At 47.7% G+C, this 23,735-nt stretch overlaps 1 protein-coding gene across 3 annotated transcripts; it reads right to left on the bottom strand.

Annotated features, from left to right (window-relative positions):
- Positions 1-6,415: 6,415 nt before the first annotated feature.
- LOC100382282 (uncharacterized) lies at positions 6,416-9,822 on the bottom strand. Of its 3 annotated transcripts, none has more exons than XM_008663922.3 (4): positions 9,628-9,822; positions 9,018-9,128; positions 8,805-8,880; positions 6,416-8,547 (listed from the first exon to the last, which is right to left on the bottom strand). In XM_008663922.3, the coding sequence occupies exons 2-4, from the start codon at positions 9,045-9,047 to the stop codon at positions 6,998-7,000; spliced, it is 1,656 nt and encodes a 551-aa protein (XP_008662144.1). In that variant the 5' UTR covers positions 9,048-9,128; positions 9,628-9,822; the 3' UTR covers positions 6,416-6,997. The 3 variants fall into 3 exon arrangements, with proteins under 3 accessions (XP_008662144.1, XP_020400727.1, NP_001348580.1); XM_020545138.1 differs by lacking the exon at positions 9,628-9,822 and adding an exon at positions 9,364-9,627; NM_001361651.1 differs by having other exon boundaries at positions 6,461-8,547; positions 9,024-9,128; positions 9,628-9,791.
- Between the last annotated feature and the right edge of the window lie 13,913 nt (positions 9,823-23,735).

Genomic DNA, 23,735 nt, shown 5'->3' with positions numbered 1-23,735 from the left:
CCTTGCCTTTGCCTTTATCGGCTGTATTTGGCCGAACCAAGACTTTCTTGCCCTCGAAGTCAATCATGTTCATCGGAAAGGGTTCTGTATCCACCTGCATTTCCTGAAATTTCAATCGTCCTTCGTTAATGGCCGATTGAATCTGTCGACGGAATACATTACAATCACTAGTGGCATGAGAAAATGAGTTATGTCACTTGCAATATGCACGACGTTTTAGCTCGTCGGCGGATGGAACAGTGTGATTTATTTTAATGTTGCCATTTTTAAGTAATTCATCAAATATTCTATCACACTTACCAACATTAAATGTAAACTTAACCTCCTCTTGCCGTTTCTTTTGAACCGGCTGTAAGGAGGCACAAGCCGAAGATTTGGCCTGCTTTGGCCAAACCATTTCAGCAGCATACACCTCTGCTGATTCGTCTTCTGAACTACTTTGGTCGCATTCTACTACATGTACGTTGTGACGAATTGTTTTAGCAGTTTCTTTGCTTCGGCCTTCACAAGCCAAAGCTCTCTGGTGTAATTGTGCTAATGTAAAGAATTGGATGCCTTCTAATCTTTCTTTTAAATAATATCGCAGACCATTAAAGGCTAATCCTACTAGCTGTTTCTCTGCTAAATGAATTTGAAAGCATCGGTTTCTTGTATCTCGGAATCTCCGGATGTAATCATTAACCGATTCATCTTTTGTCTGTCGCAACGACACTAAATCTACCAAATCCAACTCATAGTCACCGGAGAAAAAATGATCATGAAATTTTTGTTCTAGATCCCCCCATGATGAAATGGAATTAGGAGGTAAAGTGGCATACCATGCAAACGCGGTTCCTGTTAGCGATAATGAAAATAAACGTATGCGAAATGCCTCTGTGTCGGCCAATTCTCCCAATTGTGCTAAGAACTGGCCTATATGTTCACATGTGTTTTTCCCTTGATCACCCGAAAATTTTGCGAATTCGGGTATCCTGGTTCCCTGTGGGTATGGGTGGTGATCAAATCGGCTGTCATAAGGTTTCCGATATGATTGCCCCCAGGGACCATGCTTACTCCGAGCTTATCTCGGAACGCCCCGGCTATTTCTTCCCTTACTATATCAATGGCAGCCGGTGCGAGACCACCGGCTCTCTGGTCAAACATAGGTGGGGTTGGTTGGACATTAGCATGTTGTCTTTCCCCCCATTGGTTTGAGTTACGTGGTGCATTTTCATTTGCCCCATATGGGTCATAGGTTTGATCGTTTCTTTCCGGCCTCCTGGGTGGGGCCGGGAAGCTTTCCTGGGCTCTGGATCTTGAATTAATGGGTTGATGCATTGTATAGTGCGATGGGAAGTGCTGCTGGGACGGGTGAGGATTCCGGTAACAATCCTCCTCAAAAAGGTCATGTGCGGACTGTCCGTACATTGGCCCGGACCGTCCGTGATTATGTGCGGACCGTCCGTTGTTGTACGCGGACGGTCCGACTGGGTAGTTTAGGTTCTGTGCCGTGCGTGGTGGCTCGGGCGCATATCTAGGTAACTCATTAAAAATAGGCCTGACTGTTGCTGGCCCGGACGGTCCGCGCTCACGTGCGGACGGTCCGGGCATGTGCAGATCGGCTGGTTTGCTGCCGATTTGCGGTTGATTAGGGTATGTGTCCATCGGCATCCCATAAAGGGGTTGTGACTGGTCGTGACAACCTGTAGCCGATGTGTTACACGCGTTATCTCCTAACTCAACCTCGTGCGAAGGAAAATTTGCGGTACTAGATTTATCAAATGCACGTACTAGTCTCTTAAGATCGCTTTGCATACCCCCTATGATATTCTGCATTTGTTCACGCTGATCTTCTACATAATTTCTAAGAGATTGCAGATCGTTGGTATTACTTACATTGGGGATATCTGGCGTGGGTTGGAGCGAAGCCGGATCCGTCGCCCGATGTCGGACGACCTTGTTGTTCCTGTCCACTTTGAAGTTGGTCAAGAACTTTGCTTTCGCCTCTTGGATCATCCGCTCCTTGTGCTCCTCGAACTGGAGCTGCTCGTCAGCCGGCAAGGTTTCCCAAGTCGGCTCTATGATGTTGCTTGGAGAAATATCAGAGCTATCCCTTGAACCGGCCATTGAGGGCCGATTTGATGAGCTTAGATATGTGTCCCCAGCGGAGTCGCCAAAAAGTATGTTGACGCCTTTTCGGAGCGCCAAATACTCAAGAAGAACCGGCGGCGGTGCTCTCTGGTCAGGCGCGGACGGTCCGCGGCCTGGGGCCGGACGGTCCGCGACCTGGCGCAGGGGCTAGGTTTTCCTGCCTGACGTCCGGACGGTCCGCGCCCTGGGGCCGGACGGTCCGCGCGTGTGCAGGGGCGGCGGAAGATCGCCGGCGGCGCCTGGATCTCGCTCCCGGGAGGGACCCCGTCGGGGAGGAGGGATCCTAGGGGTTGTCTAGGCTCGGGCCGGCCGACCTAGACTCCTCTAATCGACGTAGAGTCGAGGAGAGGCGGAGAATTTGGGGATCGAGAGGCTAAACTAGAACTAGGCTAGAACTACTCCTAATTGTACTGGAAATAAATGCGAATAGAAGTTGTATTGATTCGATTGTTGATGATTACAAATCGGCCGTAGACCTCTCTTTATATAGAGGAGGGGGGCTGGACCCTTTACACGACTGGATTCCGTGTTAATTCCGCAAATCTAGCCAACAAACATAGCACAAAACTCGGAACCCTAAACTGCTCTGCGCATGCGCGGACCGTCCGGCTCACAGGCGCGGACTGTCCGGACCGCGGACCGTCCGGCCTCAGGGCCGGACCGTCCGGCCGCTCAATACGGCGCTCAACAGCTCCTAACTAGCTGCACTAACCATGGAGTACAGTCGTGCACCTGGCCAGTAAATAAACAAAAAAATAAATAAAGATGGCTTTGAAGGAATGGAAGGGAAGCAAAGCAATGGAGCACCCACCCACCCAAGAAGCGACCAACCTTCCCTCTCCGGCCTACCGGTGTCTGCGTGCGCTGTTCAGGAGTGGACTGCAATGATTCTTTCCATCTCGATCTCGATTCAGTGCGCCCGGACCAACCCAACCCCAAAACATGGTCCCGGAATGGATGAACTCCGTCGGTCCATCGCGTCCCGGCGGGCCTGCTTGTGCTGTCTGCCTTTTTCTCTTTTTTTTGACCTACTATGGTGCGACGCATATACTCCCTCCGTTTCTTTTTATTTGTCGCTGGATAGTGCAAAATTACACTATCCAGCGACAAATAAAAAGAAACGGAGGGAGTACTAGTATAGCATATAGTAAACACTGAGACTTTGGATCTACTTTTTTCGAAAGAATCTGTCTCTTATACTTTTTTTAGTTAACCTCGTATCGTAAGTGCACCTGCAACACTAAAACATTGGATCGGTTTTTCAAGCATAAGATATATATATATATGCATGGCACAATCCTAGACTTCTGGATCACAAGTGTAGGGGAAAAAATATAAAAGTTTTAGATAAAACAGTTTTGCTCGCTGCTCCGTTTTCGCCACCGACCCATTCTCGATACGACGCTCCTTCCTGGCGGCTCCGTCCCTTGCCCCGTTGTCATCGTGACGACAATTCATCCGACAAGCTAGATCCCGCTCGTCGCAACGATATGATATGATCTGTTCCTGGCAATCGGTAGGCTTGGCTCTTCTGTTGTCTTTCTGACCCTCCATATTCTCATCGTGCTTCCGGTCACTGGTAACAGGGTTGTAGCCAATAAGAGAGCTTAGCTTTTATTTCCGTCTGGGACAAGCTTTCGTCCGGCTTCACGCATCACGGGCCTCGATCGATCATTGCAAAGCAACAGCACAAGAGATGTGCCTTGAAACATTATTTTTTGTTTATGTATGGGGGGTTATTAAATTATTATGGCGTGGCGTGTCCCGTTTAGTAGTAGTAGTGGCTGCGAGAGGCGTGATGAATGATTATATATGATGACGATGATGATGATCAAAAGCGTGCTGCTGCTTCACCTTCACCTTCACGGGCGATCCCACTAGTGGTCCTAAAACGACTAATTAATTAATTAATTGATTGATTAGTGGTAATAATATAGGAGTACTAGTACTGCAGGCCCGCGCGCAGAGAGAGCATGATCCGGTGCTGCCGACAAGCAAACACCGAATCCCAACCCAGCCCAGCCACCATCGGATGACGATACTGCTGCGTACGGCACCATGATACTCTCTGCACACACACTGCACTCTATCTATCCTTCCTCTAGCTGTGTGACCGACGACGACGACGAAGACGACGAGGCCATGTTTGTGCCCAGCCAGCCCAGCAAAAGAGGGTTTTTTTTACTGCGGTTGGGGGTGTGGGTGCTTTGGAGTGACACTGGGATCGGTCAACTATGAGCGTGGAATATTACTAGTACTGAAAAAATAAATTCATTCGTTCGTTCATAGGACTGAGTGGTGACGTGGCGCAGGTGCAGCTGTCTGTCAGTGGCACTAGTAGAACGGGGACAGCGACAGCACTATCTTTCTATCTATCTATCTATCTATCGGAGCTACTAGTATTCTTTACCCCGTCAAAATCAATAATGCAGTGACATGCATGCATGGGCCATACATGCTCGCACAGTACGCGGCCAAATCAAGCACCCACACTTGAACCACGTGGACCCACCCACCTGCTCCATTAGCCATAGCCCATAGCCATCCATCATCATGGTTTCCTCCATTGCGGCCGCAATTATCACCCACCACCACCCTTCGTTTCCTTCCATCTTTTCTCTCTGTCTCCCCCCCCCCCCCCCCCCCCCCCCCTTCCCTTTTTTCTTCTTCTTTTCTTGCTCCAAGCAATCAGTAGCCGCGTTGGACTTGGAGAACCGAGACACGCGGTCATTATTATGTTTGCATCAGCTACGTGCTCACTTAGATCATGTACAACTCCGAGACAACGATTTAGTTTTCTAAGTATAATATACGGCTAAAAAATTACATGGTATAATCTTAAGAAGCCACATATTAAATGAGATTGTACATGCCCTTAACAGTAAATAACCGCTACTACTTTATGATTAGTCGGCTAAACTGCATTGCAAAACTTAAAAAAGGCTAGTCTCTATTTATAAGGCTTAAGAGCATCTCCAAGAGACTCGCTAAAGCTAAATTTTAGCTACTCAATAGTAAATTAAATCTCCAACAGACTAGCTATCTAACTCGCAAGCTATCTGATTCTGTAAATTATCTCTCTCACTAGCTAAATTTGACTAGCCACCTGACTAGCCAAACTAGATAGATAGTCTGTTGCACTGAGATGCTATATATATAGTGTAATATTTATGAAAACGTAAATATATAGTCAAATAGAGAGCAAAAAATGAAGAGTCTCTTGAAGATGCTCTAAAGGCTAGAGACTAAAACAGTTTAGTCTCTATTTTAGTCTTACTGTTTGACAATTTATAGACTAAATGAAGAGACTAATCTTTAGTATCTCAAATCAAACGCGGCCTTAAACTTCTATATTACTACGTAAAATACAAGTTTTTACGCGACGAGCCAATCTTAGCTCTGCCCACACCTACATTTTTCTCACCCTCTTAGGGCTTATTCGGTTCTACCCTAATCCATATAGATTGAGAGGGATCGAGAGGTTTTAATCCCTAGTAAGTCAAAATCTCCTCCAATCCGTATAAATTCCCTCCAAAACATATGGATTGAAAATAACCGAACAAACCCTTATCCGACTTTCTTTCTCGTGCAGTCCGGGGCAAGCTGGTTAGGAGAGAGAAAGAGGGAAAGCGGTAGAAAAGATAGTTTGGCAGGAGCGACTTTTTCGACAGTTTCTTTCTATCCACCGCTAGTTGGCTAACAGCTAGTAGTTCTTGGCTTCACTGTCAATGAGTTCTTTTTTCTATCTCTACTTTTGTAAAAGCATTACTTTTCCTGGTTTCAGGGTTTTCATCGTTATTACACATATTTAAATAATAAAAATATTAAAATTATGTACAATAGGAATTTAAACCGTAGTTATAGGCTCTAACTGCACATCCACATCCACCTAGCGAGAAGAATGTGTTTCATATTCTATACTTAAACATAAATGGTTTCATATTCTATATTTAAACATAAATGAAAAAAATCGAAACAGAGTACTGGTTAAAAGCATCGTCGAGAGCTCCCTAAAAAATAACTCATTAAAATAAGTATGCACTTGGAGATGCTCTTAACTTATATGTTAGAGTTTTTCCAATAGTTGTTGGTTTGACGACTAATTAGTCAATTTAGCTCAGATGTCTGTGCTAATTGTTAATCTCCCGAAGTCTTTTTCTATGTAAAGCTTAGATGACCACTTAGATTTTTATCGGGTGCTCTTTGAACATACAAAGTCTAACCTAAAATTCAACTTCTAAATTTTAATCTGGTGATCCGATGAGCATGCAGAAAGCCATAAAGATTAAAAAAAATGAACGGGGGGACACCAGAGACATTCCATTCCACTAGGGACAGACACGGCACTCGAAAGCACATTGAGATTCACCAAGCTTTTCTACCATGCCACCTCCATACCATCATCACATTGTGGAGCAACAAGAAGGGGGGAGCCATGAGAGCCACCCTTCTTGAGCTACTCCTTACTATAAACCCCATGAACCACCACCACCATCATGTCTTATGCCCACCACTATTGATAATTACTACTATACCTACCTTCGCCTTCAAGGAAGTTGCTTCTTTTTCCCCCTCTTTGTCCAAAGAAAGTAAAGGTGAAAAACAAGCTAGAAAAAAAAGAGAAATACTAGTAGTAGTAGTGAAAAAGAAAAAAAAAGAAGAAAAAAGGGGTAGGGGGGGGCTTCTCATGCATGTCTCATGTATACTGAGATCCAATCCAATCCAATCCGGGGACTTTGTTCCAACCATGGTGACGCTGACCCATGATCGGTCTCTCCCTCCTCCGGAAGAATAGCAGGCAGCAGGAGAAAAAGCTTCGACAGGCCGCAGCGACCTTTGCCTCCTCGCATGCATGACAGGGACATGATCACATCACCGTGCAGCTGTTGGGGTTCTCGTCGCTGAACATGTTGTCGTGCGGGTGCCGCTGCGGCATCGGGTGGTAGTAGTACGGCGGCGGCGGTGGGTACTGCATCGCCGGCCGGCCGTACCCGTACCCCATCGCCGGGTACCCGCCGGCGCCGCCGGCGCCGTGACCATTCATCATCTGCTGTTGCTGCATCATCGCCATGTACTGCTGCTGCTGCGCCGCCATGGCCATGGGGTTCCCGGCCGCCTGCAGCATCTCTGGCCCGGACGGCATGCCGCCGCCGGCTGCACCACCGCCGCCTTGGTAGAACCCAGCAGCATGTCCCGGCATGGCGCCGGCTGGCATGCCATGCACGGCACCGCCACCGCCACCGCCAGGCTGCATCTGCATGCCATTGCCACCCGCACCCATGTGCTGGTGCGGGTGCGGGTGCGGGTGGTGAGGGTGGCCCATCGGCGCGCCGCCCATCTGGCCCATGCCCGGCCCCATGCCACCACCGGGGAAACCGGCGCCGCCCATCATGTTCGGCGGCCTCATCATCATGCCCGGGCCCGGCTGTTGCTGCTGCGGCAGCGGCGGCCGCGGCGCTGGCATTGCCATGCTGCCCATCATCGGGGCGCCAGAACCGGCAGGCGGCCCACCACCGCCGCCGCCGCCGCCCTTCTTGCCCTGCTGGTTCCCGTTCCCGCCGCCCTTGCCGTTCTGCGGCGCCTGCGAGCCGCCGCCGCCGCCGCCGTTCTTCCCGCCTCCCTGGTTCTGCTTCGCGCCCGAGTCCTTCTTGCCGCCGCCGTTGTGCGCGTTCCCCTTCACCTGCACGGGGATCTCGTTCCCACCGCCACCGCCCTTCTTGCCACCGTTCCCGCCTTTCTTGCCGGCGGCCGGCGGCATGGCCACGGGCTTCGCCATCATCTTGGGGTCACCGTACAGGTCGTCATCGTCGAAGCCGTCGTCCTCGAAGTCGTCCTCATCGTCGAAGTCATCGAACTCGTCGTCGAACTCGCTGCCTTCGTCCCCGAACTCGTCGTCCTCGGGGTAGCTGAACTTGGCGGGCTTGGGGTCCTTGGCCGCCGGCGGCGGCGGGCCGGGTGCAGGCGCGGGCGACGGGAACGGCGGCATCTTGCTGCCGCCCATGCCCATGAGGAGCTCAGGAGGCAGCTTCATGCCCTTCATCTGCATCAGCTGCTGCATCTGCTGTGGTGTCGGCTGCGGCAGCACCATGTTCGCATCTTTCCCGCCCTTGCCTCCTCCTCCTCCTCCGCCGCCGCCGCCCTTGGTCTGCTGGCCCTTCCCGCCGCCGTCGCCACCCTTAGGCTGCTGACCCTTGCCCCCGCCGTCGCCACCCTTGGGCTGCTTGTCCTTGCCACCGCCGCCACCGCCGCCGCCGCCAAGCTGCAGCTTCTGGAGCTGGCTCACCACGCCAGGCTTGGCGCCCCACAGCTGCGCCGGCTTGCCCGCCTTGTTGAGCTTCTTGATGACGGTGGCCGGATCCATGAGGCCGGACACCGTCACCTTCCCCTGCTCCGCATCTATGCTGCTCTGGTACACGCCTGCAGATCAGCGCAGCACTTTTTCATTTCTACTCCTACTTAAGATAAGATTAGGAGGGGGCAAATGCTTTTCAGAATAGAAGAACACAGAAGCAGCAAATCTGAGCAGAACAGAACCAAGCATTTACTAGGATCCAACGCAGTGAACTGTGTGAGCACAACACAAGAGAGCAAAGCTCGGGGTCTTTCTTTTTTAAAAAAGAAAAGAAAAGAAAAAGAATGAAGCAATTTGACTTAGAAGAATGTTTGTTTGTTACCATCGATCTTGTGGAGGATCTTCTTGACCTTCTTCTCGCACCCATCGCAGTGGATATTCACTTTCAGCACGCAAGTCTGGGAATGAACCAACCATCCAACAGAAAGAAGAAGAAGAAAAAAGAACGAATGTTCAGAGAACAGGCATGCACACACTTGGTTGAGTCGATCGGCAAGAAAAGAAGAAGAAGCAGAGCGGAGCGGAGCGAACTCACCTGCACCTTGAGCACGTCCTCCTTGCTCATCTTCGCCTCGACTTGACCACGCACCTCAGACAACGCTGCAGCCCGCCGCAACCAGCAATCGCAGAGCAAGCGGCTTCACATCTGGTTCGGAAACGCTGGGATCAGCGGCGGGAGAAGAACACGAACAGCAGCAACATTTCCCGGCGGCCGGTGTGTGTGAGTGTGTGTGTGGGGGTGTGGGGGGGAGTGGGTGTGTGTCGGAGAAGACGGCTCTCATTCAGTAGCGCGCGCGCGTGAGTGAGAGACACAGAGGACTTTAATGGCGCGCAGTAAAACACCGTCCTTGCACACACATACACGCACTCACTCCACTCACTCAGTCACTCACTCACTCACTCACTCAGAGAAGAGTGAATGCAGAGAGAGAAGAAGCAGATCCCTGTCGTCGGCCAGAAAGCCATGAGCGACGCTTGCGATCCAAGCGCCTGCGCCTGCGCCCTGCGGTGTGGTCCAGAGGAGGTGGAGGAGGAAGAAGAGTTCGTGATGGGAGGCGGGAGGAGGAAGAGGAAGAAGAGACGCGCGCCGGCCGGACCCAACTCAGCTCTGCCTACACGTACAGAGACGGGTGCTTACTGCTTACCAAGCTTTTATTTTTGCCTGAGAGAGTCGCTCCCCCGCCCCGCCTTTGGATGGGAAAGCCTTTGCTAGCTCTGCTGCGCCTTCAGCAGCCAGCAGCAGCAAGCAAGCTTCCGAGTAATGGCTGGCTGGCTGGCTGGTTGGGGTGCTTGTGCAAGAGACTGCTAGAGGCAGCGAGCGAAAGAGCGAGGCCGGCCGGTGGGATTTAAATAGGGAGGCCTTGTCAGGAAGTGCTTTATTATTATTTTTATTTTTATTATTATTAGCAGGGAGAAGGGAACGAACGGGGCCGGAGCGGAGATGTGTGAGTGTCGTCGCCGATGACGAGGAGCTTGTTGGGTTAGTAGTAGCTTGAGCGTGCATGTGAGTGGAGGCGCTCGTACGGTACACAGTCGTACTGCTACGTGAGTACAGACTACAGAGTACGTACGTATTATACCCAGCCAGCCAGTCAGGTACAGAACGAATACTCCAAGAGATGTCGTTATACTAGCAGCAGTAGGGTGTACAGTGTGTGTGTACGTGAGAGAGAGAAGCGGTGTGGGTGTGTGTGTGTGAGTGAGTTGTGGGTTGTGGCCGCTGTTTGGGTTGCATGACAGCATGAGTGGAGCGGGAGCGGGCCGGGGGGCCACGCGCGGCGAGCAGAGAGGGGCAGCGCCGCTGCTGCTGCGGCTGCTGCTGCATGAGGCAGGCGCCATGTGACCCTTGTCTCCCCGGCCCGTCGACCTCGAATTCCTAGCTGCTGCTGCCACCTGCTCATCTCTCCCTCTCTCTCTGCACCTGCGCCTGCAGCTGCACCACACCACATCACATCCGGCAGGCAAAAGTTCCATGCGTTCCCTCGACTCGAGCACGAGCACGGGCGCGGGCCACAGGGGCGACTGGCGAGGGCCGGACGAGGCCGAGATCGCCGGGCACGCACCGCACGGCACGGGACGGCAATGCCAAGGTTTCTGCTTCTAACGGCCGGCCACCGTCAGACTGTAGATCGACATATATAAGGGCCTCCTCGTCTCCTCCTGTTCAGTTCAGTTCAGCTTTCTTTCTTCCTTCCTTCCTTCCTTCCCTTATGCAATATACATCTTTTTATTTTCTTTTTTCTAGATCCTATAGGACTTGGCTGGCTTCACTGGCTGCTGGTTTGAGTTCGTTTTGCCTCACAGATTGTAGCATGTTGCGAGCCGTACAAATACAATACGACCTCTCTCCATGCACGTACACGTACTCGCATATATATATAGTACTAGCAGTAGTAGCAGAGAGAGAAGTACTAATAAATAAATAAATAAATAAATAAATAAATAAAACCAGGGCAGGGCATATCACTACTCCTGGTACATGTCAGCAGGCAGCAGGTAGCAAGCATCTTTTTCGTCTGTCTCTCCCTGTTGCGAAACGAGGTCGAGTAGGCAGGGCAGGCAGGCTCGGCTCGCGTCCGGAGAGATTCTCCCGGTCCACTGCGCAGCCGGCACGGACGTGTGCGTGACTGTCCGAACGGACGTACTCGGCGCCATGAATTCGCTGGATGCGTCACTTCACTTCACCAGCACCAGGCTCAGGCTCAGGCTCAGGCCCAGGCCCAGGCCCATCCATCGGCGCCCGCGTGCGTAGGGACGGACGGACGGACCAGATTATATATCTCTACTACTATATAAGACGATAGTGTAGACGTACACACCCAGGATGGTGCACGGTTCTGCCTCCCACGCCGCGGGCCCCACCAAGGCGCAGCTCTGCTCCCTCTCGCGCCCTGCCTTCCCTCTCGCGCCCTGCCTTCCCTCTCGCGCCGTCCCAACGCATGCAACCCAGCAGGCCCATTTCCTCGCCAAGCAAAACAAATATCTACATTACCTAAATTGTTCTCTACTAACGCCATTGAGTCACAAACAAGTTGACATTTGGGGCTGCACCAACGCTTATAAGTCGTTCTCTACCTGTTTCACTAGCCGGTATGGCACTAACCACATTAGTAAAGAAAGCACCACAAACAATGCTGGTGTCGTGGGCTAAAATCGTCATGTGGCCCATATTCCAGCGATGTTTGGTGCGGCCCAGATAGCGAATCAGTACAGCTCGCTCGTGATGCCCCCGCCGCGACACCCGTGTCTCCCTCTCGCCCAACCACCCCCGCCCTCGCCCTAGCCTCGAACCCTCCTGGCGGCGGCCTAACCATCCGCCTCACTCCCTGTCGTGGTGCTCTCCGCCGACCACCATCTGGCCTTGGAGCACCGGTCCCCGCCGCGACACCCGTGTCTCCCTCTCGCCCAACCACCCCCACCCCCGCCCTAGCCACGAACCCTCCTGGCGGCGGCCCCGCGCGTGCAGGCACGCGACATCCTATCGGGAGGCGAGGGGGCTCCGATGACCACCAGCGCCAACCTGATGAACCATCCGCCTCACTGCCTCGCTCCCCGTTGTAATGCTCTCCGCCGACCACCATCTGGCCTTGGAGCACCGGTCCCCCGTGTGACATGATCCTCTGCTCCTACCGACCTCAACCAGTGGGTGAGCAACAGATTCTCCCTTCCCCCGATCTGATCCAACAAGATCTCATGGTGGACACTACCGCGCACGTCAAGTGAGCCATAGATTCTTCCTTCCTCATGCTCCATTTACTGGACCATTATCCGATCCAGCATCATCTCATGGCAGATTCTTTGGTTATTGGTTTGTTTCGTGCAGAGCTGGAAGGACGTCGAGGGGTCGCTGTTTGTTGTCAGGAGGTGAGGGTTTGTGTTGGGTTTTTTTTTTGGCTTGCACTCCTATGCGGTCTGGTTCTGTCAAAAATGTGCTTGATTGGTCCAGGAACTCTGAGTCCCGCTTTCAGTTCATTGTCATGAACACGCACAACACTGGTACATCGGCGATCACTGCTTGGATCGATCACCCGCGGCGCCTAGACACGCATATTGTCAAACTGCTATTATTCTAGAGTTAAACAAAAAAAGCAAGTGTTCTATTGGTTTAATTAATCTAAACTACACTGTTCAAGCAATAATTGAGTTTATTCCCTATAACTTGCAAAGTGTGGCCATGTTATGCCCTGTGGCTGTGCGTGGCCATCTAACCTCCACGTCTATGTTTCCGGCTGCTAGGTTGCTTTGAGCCGTGGTGGATCTCCCGGTGTGACGACATGGGGCTGGGTCTGGGAGCTCTTCTCAAATCCGGGGGCTCTCAGTCTGCTCTTCTCAATTTAGTGTTATCTTTTTCTTTTAGAACAATGCCAAAGAAACATGACAGACTGCCTTTGCTTGTTTTTGACATAATGCAAAAGCAATGGAATCTTTACTTTTAAACCTTTGTTATTTTTGTTTTGATTCAATTTTGATACTGCATAAATGTACGAATATCTATTATTTTGATGCAATAGTGGTGTTTTGCGATGTTTAACAGCTTGTGTGATCCAATTATTATCCCTGCTTTGTATATAAGAGTTTCTTCAGAATATATCAATTCATGTATCCTGCACTTTGAATCGCTTATGTCATTGTTAGCAATCACATAATATTTTTCTTTTCTCTTAGATTTAATTTGTATAATCATATAATCATTCATATATTGGTACAACAGGATTTGGTTTAGCTTCTCACTTTGTTTTTTTAAATGAGAAGAAGCGGACAACAAATTATAGTGAAGGCTCCTCTCATCCCCCGTCGCTTGGTGGATCACCCCCACGAAACCAGTCTAGCCAAAGACAGGTATGTGCATGATGTCATTCTTGGTAGCCTATCATCATCTTTGGCTCAAAGTGCTTCTATAGTTAAATGGATGTAGTGCAAGTTTTATTTTTATTTTCTGCTCCAGTTGTTTTCTATGCTACTTCCTTGGTATTAGTTCACCGTGCATAAGTGATCTGCAGCAAATGTTCTTCTTCCTAACCAACTATATATGCTCTTAATTGTCCTCTAATTTCAAGGAAGTAGCATAGATATGGAATGGAACTGTCAAGGGTGTTTAAATGGGTTCACCCCTTTTACCATCTTGGAGATCTGGAAGAAACAGAATGCAAGAAATTTTTAGAAAGTGCAGAACGAGCTCTCTGTCTGTCTACCTTTTTTTGGTTGCACAAATCAAAGTCGATCTATAGCAGGAGATACATCAAAGGAAAGAGAGCTGCATTTGATTGCTTATTAGATATCTGTTTTTCATCCACAGATATCAAAGGAAAGAGAGAAAAATCCTTGCCTGTTCTGGCGGAGGAACATCAGGCATGATTGCAGCCTGATGCTCAAAACCCACTTCTTCCTTCTGCAAGAGAATCAGTTGAACAGATAGTCAGACCAAATTCACACTGGCATATTTCATGAGGCTGACCTTTGCAGTCCTAAAAAAATTCAACCTAGCAGTAATGCAGTATATATTCTAGCAGTTGTACCACAACAATTTATCCATGGATCATAAGCAACTACACTAATCAAACTAAGACCAAGTCACCAAGAATGATATTGTCTGGTAACTATTGAGACTAAGGATGATATTAATTGGTAGCTGATGAAGATATACCATAAACCTATGGGTTCAATGAACATAAATTTTAGTGAGGTGGGCAAGGGCTACAAGGAGCCATTTTATACAACAGTTCATGTTTCCATTTCAATTAATCTTAAGTTTGATAACAGTTTGGAACAGTACCATTTAATCTAACCAAAGTAACAGTGACTTCATGCGGCGTTTTGGGAGATACAAGGTTCAAAATAGTCATTGACCTTATAACTCAAAAATTGTCAGCATGTACAAGGTAGAGGCATTTTCAAGTTCAAAGGATTCAAAAATGAGAATCATAACTGGTATGAGTTCGTATAAATTATTTAATCCATCCAAAGAAGTTTCAAATATTATCATGTCTAGAAGTATAAGCACCTGGAAAGAAGCAATCAAGGTGAATACAACTAGGCCCTTCTCTTTGCCTCCACTTTTCTTGTATCCAATTTTGTTTCATGTACAATTTGTTTCATGTATCCAGGTGAATAAGATACTCCCTACATCTGCATCCAATTTTGATCTTTGTATGGGCAGCGAGATCAAATAGTGTGCATGCATGTTATATTGATTATTTTGCATGTAGCCAATTTAGATAGCAAAGCTGCATGTATGTTCTCATGCAGGCGAGGTGAGGGATATCCTAGGAGAGGAAAGACTGTACTAGGGGGTTCCTGAGGAAACTTCACTATGGGGTCTCGTAGTCTCTTTGTCGTTCTAGCATTCTCAAACTAGCCCTCACCATGGCAGCTTTTTCCTTCCATTTGGTTCCCTATTTATATATATTGGTTATTTAAGGTGTTTTTACAGCATGCATTGGATAACCACCCCAAACATGCATTTAAGGTGCTTTTACTTTACTGTTTTCAGTTAACAACAAGTTGATAGTCGCCTAGAGGGGGGGTGAATAGGGCGAAACTGAAATTTACAAATATAAACACAACTACAAGCCGGGGTTAGCGTTAGTAATAATAAATGAGTCCGCAAGAGAGGGCGCAAAACAAATCCCAAGCGAATAAGCAAATGAGACACGGAGATTTGTTTTACCGAGGTTCGGTTCTTTCAAACCTACTCCCCGTTGAGGAGGCCACAAAGGCCGGGTCTCTTTCAACCCTTCCCTCTCTCAAACGGTCCCTCGGACCGAGTGAGCTTCTCTTCTCTAATCAAAGCCGGGAACCAAACTTCCCCGCAAGGGCCACCACACTATTGGTGCCTCTTGCCTTGATTACAATGGAGTTGTGATCTCAAGAACAAGTGAGAAAGAAAAGAAGCAATCCAAGCGCAAGAGCTCAAATGAACACGGCAAATCACTCTCTCTAGTCACTAGAGTTTTGTGTGGAATTGGAGAGGATTTGATCTCTTTGAATGTGTCTAGAATTGAATGCCTAGAGCTCTTGTAGTAGTTGAGAAGTGGAAAACTTGGATACTATGAATGGTGGGGTGGTTGGGGTATTTATAGCCCCAACCACCAAACTTGACCGTTGGCTGGAGGCTTCTGTTCGATGGCGCACCGGACAGTCCGGTGCACACCGGACAGTCCGGTGCCCCTGCCACGTCACCACTGCCGTTGGATTCTAGCCGTTGGAGCTTCTGACTTGTGGGCCCGCCTGGGTATCCGGTGCACACCGGACATGCACTGTTTGATGTCCGGTGCATCGGTATGGGCAGCCCTGACGTCTGCGCGCTGCGCGCGCATTTAATGCTGCGCAGGGAGCCGTTGGCGCCGCAGAGAGCCGTTGCTCCGCTGGCACACCGGACAGTCCGGTGCACACCGGACAGTCCGGTGCACACCGGACAGTCCGGTGAATTATAGCGGAGCGGCAGTCGTGAAAACCCGAGGATGACGAGTTCCGGAGGCCGCGGTTCGTTGGCGCACCGGACATGTCCGGTGCACACCGGACAGTCCGGTGAATTATAGCGCGCCGTCTTCCGAGAAATCCCGAGGGCGAAGAGTTTGAGTCTGAGTCCCCTGGTGCACCGGACAGGTACTGTGCACTGTCCGGTGGCACACCGGACAGTCCGGTGCGCCAGACCAGGGGTGCCCTCGGTTGCCCCTTTGCTCCTTTATTGAATCCAACACTTGATCTTTTTATTGGCTAGATGTGAACCTTTTGCACCTGTATAACTTATACACTAGAGCAAACTAGTCAGTCCAATATTTGTGTTGGGCAATTCAACCACCAAAATTATTTAGGAACTAGGTGTAAGCCTAATTCCCTTTCAATCTCCCCCTTTTTGGTGATTGATGCCAACACAAACCAAAGCAAATATAGAAGTGCATAATTGAACTAGTTTGCATAATGTAAGTGAAAGGTTACTTGGAATTGAGCCAATAAAACTACTTACAAGATATGCATGGAATGTTTCTTTCTTATATAACATTTTGGACCACGTTTGCACCACATGTTTTGTTTTTGCAAATTCTTTTTGTAAATCTATTTCAAAGATCTTTTGCAAATAGTCAAAGGTACATGAATAAGAGTTTGCAAAGCATTTTCAAGATTTGAAATTGTCTCCCCCTATTTCAAATGCTTTTCCTTTGACTAAACAAAACTCCCCCTAAAAGAGATCCACCTCTTAGTGTTCAAGAGGGTTTTGATATACCATTTCTGAAATACTACTTTCTCCCCCTTTTGAACACAATAGGATACTAAATGATAAAGACTTTTGGAAAGCACTAAGTTTTTGAATTTGGTGGTGGTGGTGCGGTCCTTTTGCTTTGGGCTCATTTCTCCCCCTTTTTGGCATGAATCGCCAAAAACGGAATCATTAGAGCCCTCGAAGTAAGTTCTTCCCCTTTGGTCATAAGTAAATGAGTTAAGATTATACCAAAGACGAAATCCGGTCCTTTTGCTTTTGAGCTTTTACTCTCTCCTCGAAGGATGAAGTCCTTTTCTTTGATGCTCATTTCTCCCCAAGGAATAGAGAGTTGCTCGGAGTGATGGCGAAGCATGAGTTACGGAGTGGAAGCCTTTGTCTTCGCCGAAGACTCTAATTCCCTTTCAATATACCTATGACTTGGTTTGAAATAGACTTGAAAACACATTAGTCATAGCATATAGAAGAGATATGATCAAAGGTATTCAAATGAGCTATGTGTGCAAGCTTAGCAAAAGAAATTTCTAGAATCAAGAATATTGAGCTCATGCCTAAGTCTGGTAAAAGATTGTTCATCAAGTGGCTTGGTAAAGATATCGGCTAATTGATCTTTAGTATTAATGTAAGAAATCTCGATATCCCCCTTTTGTTGGTGATCCCTAAGAAAATGATACCGAATGGCTATGTGCTTAGTGCGGCTATGCTCGACGGGATTGTCGGCCATTTTAATTGCACTCTCATTATCACATAGCAAAGGGACTTTGGTTAATTTGTAACCGTAGTCCCGCAGGGTTTGCCTCATCCAAAGCAATTGCGCGCAACAATGTCCTGCGGCAATGTACTCGGCTTCGGCGGTGGAAAGAGCGACCGAATTTTGCTTCTTTGAAGCCCAAGACACCAAGGATCTTCCCAAGAACTGGCAAGTCCCTGATGTGCTCTTCCTATTAATTTTGCACCCCGCCCAATCGGCATCCGAATAACCAATTAAATCAAATGTGGATCCCCGAGGGTACCAAAGCCCAAACTTAGGAGTATAAGCCAAATATCTCAAGATTCGTTTTACGGCCGTAAGGTGTGATTCCTTAGGGTCGGATTGGAATCTTGCACACATGCAAACGGAAAGCATAATGTCCGGTCGAGATGCACATAAATAAAGCAATGAACCAATCATTGACCGGTATACCTTTTGATCCACGGACTTACCTCCCGTGTCGAGGTCGAGATGCCCATTAGTTCCCATGGGTGTCTTGATGGGTTTGGCATCCTTCATCCCAAACTTGGTTAGAATGTCTTGAGTGTACTTTGTTTGTCAAATGAAGGTGCCCTCTTGGAGTTGCTTGACTTGGAATCCTAGAAAATACTTCAACTCCCCCATCATCGACATCTCGAATTTCTGTGTCATGATCCTACTAAACTCTTCACATGTAGACTCGTTAGTAGACCCAAATATAATATCATCAACATAAATTTGGCATACAAACAAGTCATTTTCAAGAGTTTTAGTAAAGAGTGTAGGATCGGCCTTGCCAACTTTGAAGCCATTAGCAATAAGGAAATCTCTTAGGCATTCATACCATGCTCTTGGGGCTTGCTTGAGCCCATAAAGCGCCTTAGAGAGCCTATAGACATGGTTAGGGTACTTACTGTCTTCAAAGCCGGGAGGTTGCTCAACATAGACCTCTTCCTTGATTGGTCCGTTGAGGAAGGCACTTTTCACGTCCATTTGATAGAGCTTAAAGCCATGGTAAGTAGCATAGGCCAATAATATGCGAATTGACTCAAGCCTAGCTACGGGTGCATAGGTTTCACCAAAATCCAAACCTTCGACTTGTGAATACCCTTTGGCCACGAGTCGAGCTTTGTTCCTTGTCACCACACCATGCTCATCTTGCTTGTTGCGGAAGACCCATTTGGTTCCTACAACATTTTGGTTAGGACGTGGAACTAAATGCCATACCTCGTTCCTCGTGAAATTGTTGAGCTCCTCTTGCATCGCCACCACCCAATCCGAATCTTGGAGAGCTTCCTCTACCCTGTGTGGCTCAATGGAGGAAACAAAAGAGTAATGTTCACAAAAATGAGCAACCCGAGATCGAGTAGTTACCCCCTTATGAATGTCGCCGAGGATGGTGTCGACGGGGTGATCTCGTTGGATTGCTTGGTGGACTCTTGGGTGTGGCGGTCTTGGTTCTTCCTCATCCTCCTTTTCTTGATCATTTGTATCTCCCCCTTGATCATTGCTATCATCTTGAGGTGGCTCGTCTTCTTGATTTTGCTCTTCATCATTTTGAGCCTCATCCTCATTTTGAGTTGGTGGAGATGCTTGCATGGAGGAGGATGGTTGATCTTGTGTACTTGGAGGCTCTTCGGATTCCTTAGGACACACATCCCCGATGGACATGTTCCTTAGCGCGATGCATGGAGCCTGTTCTTCACCTATCTCATCAAGATCAACTTGCTCTACTTGAGAGCCGTTAGTTTCATCAAACACAACGTCACAAGAGACTTCAACTAGTCCAGTGGACTTGTTAAAGACCCTATATGCCCTTGTGTTTGAGTCATAACCAAGTAAAAAGCCTTCTACAGTTTTAGGAGCAAATTTTGATTTTCTACCTCTTTTAATAAGAATGAAGCATTTGCTACCAAAAACTCTAAAATATGAAATATTGGGCTTTTTACCGGTTAGGAGTTCATATGATGTCTTCTTGAGGATTCGGTGAAGATATAACCGGTTGATGGCGTAGCAGGCGGTGTTGACTGCTTCGGCCCAAAACCGGTCCGGTGTCTTGTACTCATCAAGCATGGTTCTTGCCATGTCCAATAGAGTTCGATTCTTCCTCTCCACTACACCGTTTTGTTGTGGCGTGTAGGGAGAAGAGAACTCATGCTTGATGCCCTCCTCCTCAAGGAAGCTTTCAATTTGAGAGTTCTTGAACTCCGTCCCATTGTCGCTTCTTATTTTCTTGATCCTTAAGCCGAACTCATTTTGAGCTCATCTCAAGAATCCCTTTAAGGGCTCTTGGGTTTGAGATTTTTCCTGTAAAAAGAATACCCAAGTGAAGCGAGAATAATCATCCACAATAACTAGACAGTACTTACTCCCGCCGATGCTTATGTAAGCGATCGGGCCGAATAGATCCATGTGTAGGAGCTCTAGCGGCCTGTCAGTCGTCATTATGTTCTTGTGTGGATGATGAGTGCCAACTTGCTTCCCTGCTTGGCATGCGCTACAAATCCTGTCTTTCTCAAAATGAACATTGGTTAGTCCTAAAATGTGCTCTCCCTTTAGAAGCTTATGAAGATTCTTCATCCCAACATGGGCTAGTCGGCGGTGCCAGAGCCAACCCATGTTAGTCTTAGCAATTAAACATGTGTCGAGCTCAGCTCTATCAAAATCTACTAAGTATAGCTGACCTTCTAACACACCCTTAAATGCTATTGAATCATCACTTCTTCTAAAGACAGTGACACCTATATCAGTAAAAAGACAGTTGTAGCCCATTTGACATAATTGGGAAACAGAAAGCAAGTTGTAATCTAATGAATCAACAAGAAAAACATTGGAAATGGAATGGTCAGGTGAAATAGCAATTTTACCCAAACCTTTGACCAACCCTTGATTTCCATCCCCGAATGTGATAGCTCGTTGGGGATCTTTGTTTTTCTCATATGAGGAGAACATCCTTTTCTCCCCGGTCATGTGGTTTGTGCACCCGCTGTCGAGTATCCAACTTGAGCCCCCGGATGCATAAACCTACAAAACAAATTTAGTTCTTGACTTTAGGTACCCAAATTGTTTTGGGTCCTTTGGCATTAGATACAAGAACTTTGGGTACCCAAACACAAGTCTTGGAATGCTTGTGTTTGCCCCCAACAAATTTGGCAACTACTTTGTCGGATTTGCTAGTAAGCACATAAGATGCATCAAAAGTTTTAAATGAAATGGCATGATCATTTGATGCATTAGGAATTTTCTTCTTAGGCAACTTGGCACGGGTTGGTTGCCTAGAACTAGATGTCTCACACTTATACATGAAAGCATGGTTAGTGCCAGAGTGAGACTTCCTAGAATGAATCTTCCTAATTTTGCTCTCAGGATAGCCTGCAGGGTATAAAATGTAACCCTCGTTATCCTGAGGCATGGGAGCTTTGCCCTTAACAAAGTTAGACAAGTTCTTAGGAGGGGCATTAAGTTTGACATTGTCTCCCCTTTGGAAGCCAATGCCATCCTTGATGCCAGGGCGTCTCCCATTATAAAGCATGCTACGAGCAAATTTAAATTTCTCATTTTCTAAGTTGTGCTCGGCAATTTTAGCATCTAGTTTAGCTATATGATCATTTTGTTTTTTAATTAAGGCTAGGTGATCATGGATAGCATCAACATTAATATCTCTACATCTAGTGCAAATAGAAACATGCTCAACATTAGATGTAGAGGGTTTGCAAGATTTAAGTTCTACAACCTTAGCATGCAACATTTCATTCTTAGTTCTAAGGTCGGAAATAGTAGCATTGCAAACATTAAAATCTTTAGCCTTAGCAATTAAATTTTCATTCTCTAATCTAAGGCTAGCAAGAGATGCATTCAATTCATCAATCTTAGCAAGCAAGTCAACGTTATCATCTCTAAGATTGGTAATTGAAACATTACAAACATGTGAATCAACCTTAGCATTTAAAGTAGCATTTTCATTTCTAAGGTTGTCAATCATCTCACGGCAAGTGCTTAGCTCACTAGACAGTTTTTCACATTTTTCAACTTGTAGAGCGTAAGCATTTTTAACCTTAACATGTTTCTTATTCTCCTTGATTAGGAAGTCCTCTTGGGAGTCCAAGAGATCATCCTTTTCATGGATGGCACTAATTAGTTCATTTAATTTTTCCTTTTGTTCCATGTTAAGGTTAGCAAAGAGAATGCGCAAGTTATCCTCCTCATTTTTATCATCATCCTCATCACTAGATGTTTCATATTTAGTGGAGGACCTTGATTTTACCTTCTTTTTGCCGTCCTTGGCCATGAGACACTTGTGGCCGACGTTGGGGAAGAGAAGGCCTTTGGTGACGGCGATGTTGGCGGCGTCCTCGTCGTCGGAGGAGTCGCTTGAGCTTTCGTCGGAGTCCCACTCCCGACAAACATGGGCATCGCCGCCCTTCTTCTTGTAATACTTCTTCTTCTCCTTTCTTCTTCCCTTCTTGTCGTCGCCCCTGTCACTGTCACTAGACATAGGACATTTTGCAATAAAGTGACCGGGCTTACCACACTTGTAGCAAACCTTCTTGGAACGAGGTTTGTAGTCCTTCCCCTTCCGTTGCTTGAGGATTTGCCTAAAGCTTTTGATGATTAGGGCCATCTCCTCATTGTCGAGCTTGGAGGCGTCAATTGGTTGTCTACTTGGTGTAGACTCCTCCTTCTTCTCCTCCGTTGCCTTAAAGGCCACCGGTTGCGCCTCGGATGTGGAGGGCTCGTCAAGCTCGTTGATCTTCTTGGAGCCCTTAATCATGCATTCAAAACTAACAAAATTCCCGATGACTTCCTCGGGGGTCATTAGTGGATATCTTGGATTACCACGAATTAATTGAACTTGTGTGGGGTTAAGGAAAATAAGAGCTCTTAGAATAACCTTAACCACTTCGTGGTCATCCCACTTTGTACTCCCGAGGTTGCGCACTTGGTTCACCAAGGTCTTGAGCCGGTTGTACATGTCTTGTGGCTCCTCCCCTTGGCGAAGACGGAAGCGACCGAGCTCCCCCTCGATCGTTTCCCGCTTGGTGATCTTGGTGAGTTCATCACCCTCGTGCGCCGTCTTGAGTAGGTCCCAAATCTCCTTGGCGTTCTTCAATCCTTGTACTTTGTTGTATTCCTCCTTGCTTAGGGAGGCAAGGAGGATGGTTGCGGCTTGGGAGTTGAAGTGCTCGATTTGGGCCACTTCGTCCGTGTCATAGTCCTCATCCCCTATAGATGGTACCTGTACACCATACTCAACAACATCCCATATACTCTTGTGGAGAGAGGTTAGATGAAATCGCATTAAATTACTCCACATAGCATAATCTTCACCATTAAAAGTTGGTGGTTTACCTAATGGGACGGAAAGTAGAGGTGTATGTTTAGGAACACGAGGATAGCGTAGGGGAATCTTACTATACTTCTTACGCTCTTGGCGTTTAGAAGTGACGGACGCCGCGTCGGAGCCGAAGGTAGATGTCGATGAAGTGTCGGTCTCGTAGTAGACCACCTTCCTCATCCTCTTGTGCTTGTCCCCACTCCGATGCGGCTTGTGAGAAGAAGATTTTTCCTTCTTCTCCTTGTGGTGAGAAGAGGAAGATCTTTTCTCCTTCCGTTTGGAGGAGTTCTTCTTCTTCTCCCTTTTCTTGGTGCGGGACTCTTCCAATGAGGTGCTCCCTTGGCTTGTAGTGGGCTTGTCGCCGGTCTCCATCTCCTTCTTGGCGTGATCTCCCGACATCACTTCGAGCGGTTAGGCTCTAATGAAGAACCTTGCTCTGATACCAATTGATAGTCGCCTAGAGGGGGGGGGGGGGTGAATAGGGCGAAACTGAAATTTACAAATATAAACACAACTACAAGCCGGGGTTAGCGTTAGTAATAATAAATGAGTCCGCAAGAGAGGGCGCAAAACAAATCCCAAGCGAATAAGCAAATGAGACACGGAGATTTGTTTTACCGAGGTTCGGTTCTTTCAAACCTACTCCCCGTTGAGGAGGCCACAAAGGCCGGGTCTCTTTCAACCCTTCCCTCTCTCAAACGGTCCCTCGGACCGAGTGAGCTTCTCTTCTCTAATCAAAGCCGGGAACCAAACTTCCCCGCAAGGGCCACCACACTATTGGTGCCTCTTGCCTTGATTACAATGGAGTTGTGATCTCAAGAACAAGTGAGAAAGAAAAGAAGCAATCCAAGCGCAAGAGCTCAAATGAACACGGCAAATCACTCTCTCTAGTCACTAGAGTTTTGTGTGGAATTGGAGAGGATTTGATCTCTTTGAATGTGTCTAGAATTGAATGCCTAGAGCTCTTGTA

This window comes from Zea mays, chromosome 10 (genome assembly GCF_902167145.1).
Source record: "Zea mays cultivar B73 chromosome 10, Zm-B73-REFERENCE-NAM-5.0, whole genome shotgun sequence".
Taxonomy (NCBI): Eukaryota; Viridiplantae; Streptophyta; class Magnoliopsida; order Poales; family Poaceae; genus Zea; species Zea mays.
This window is presented reverse-complemented; position numbering and strand designations above follow the sequence as displayed.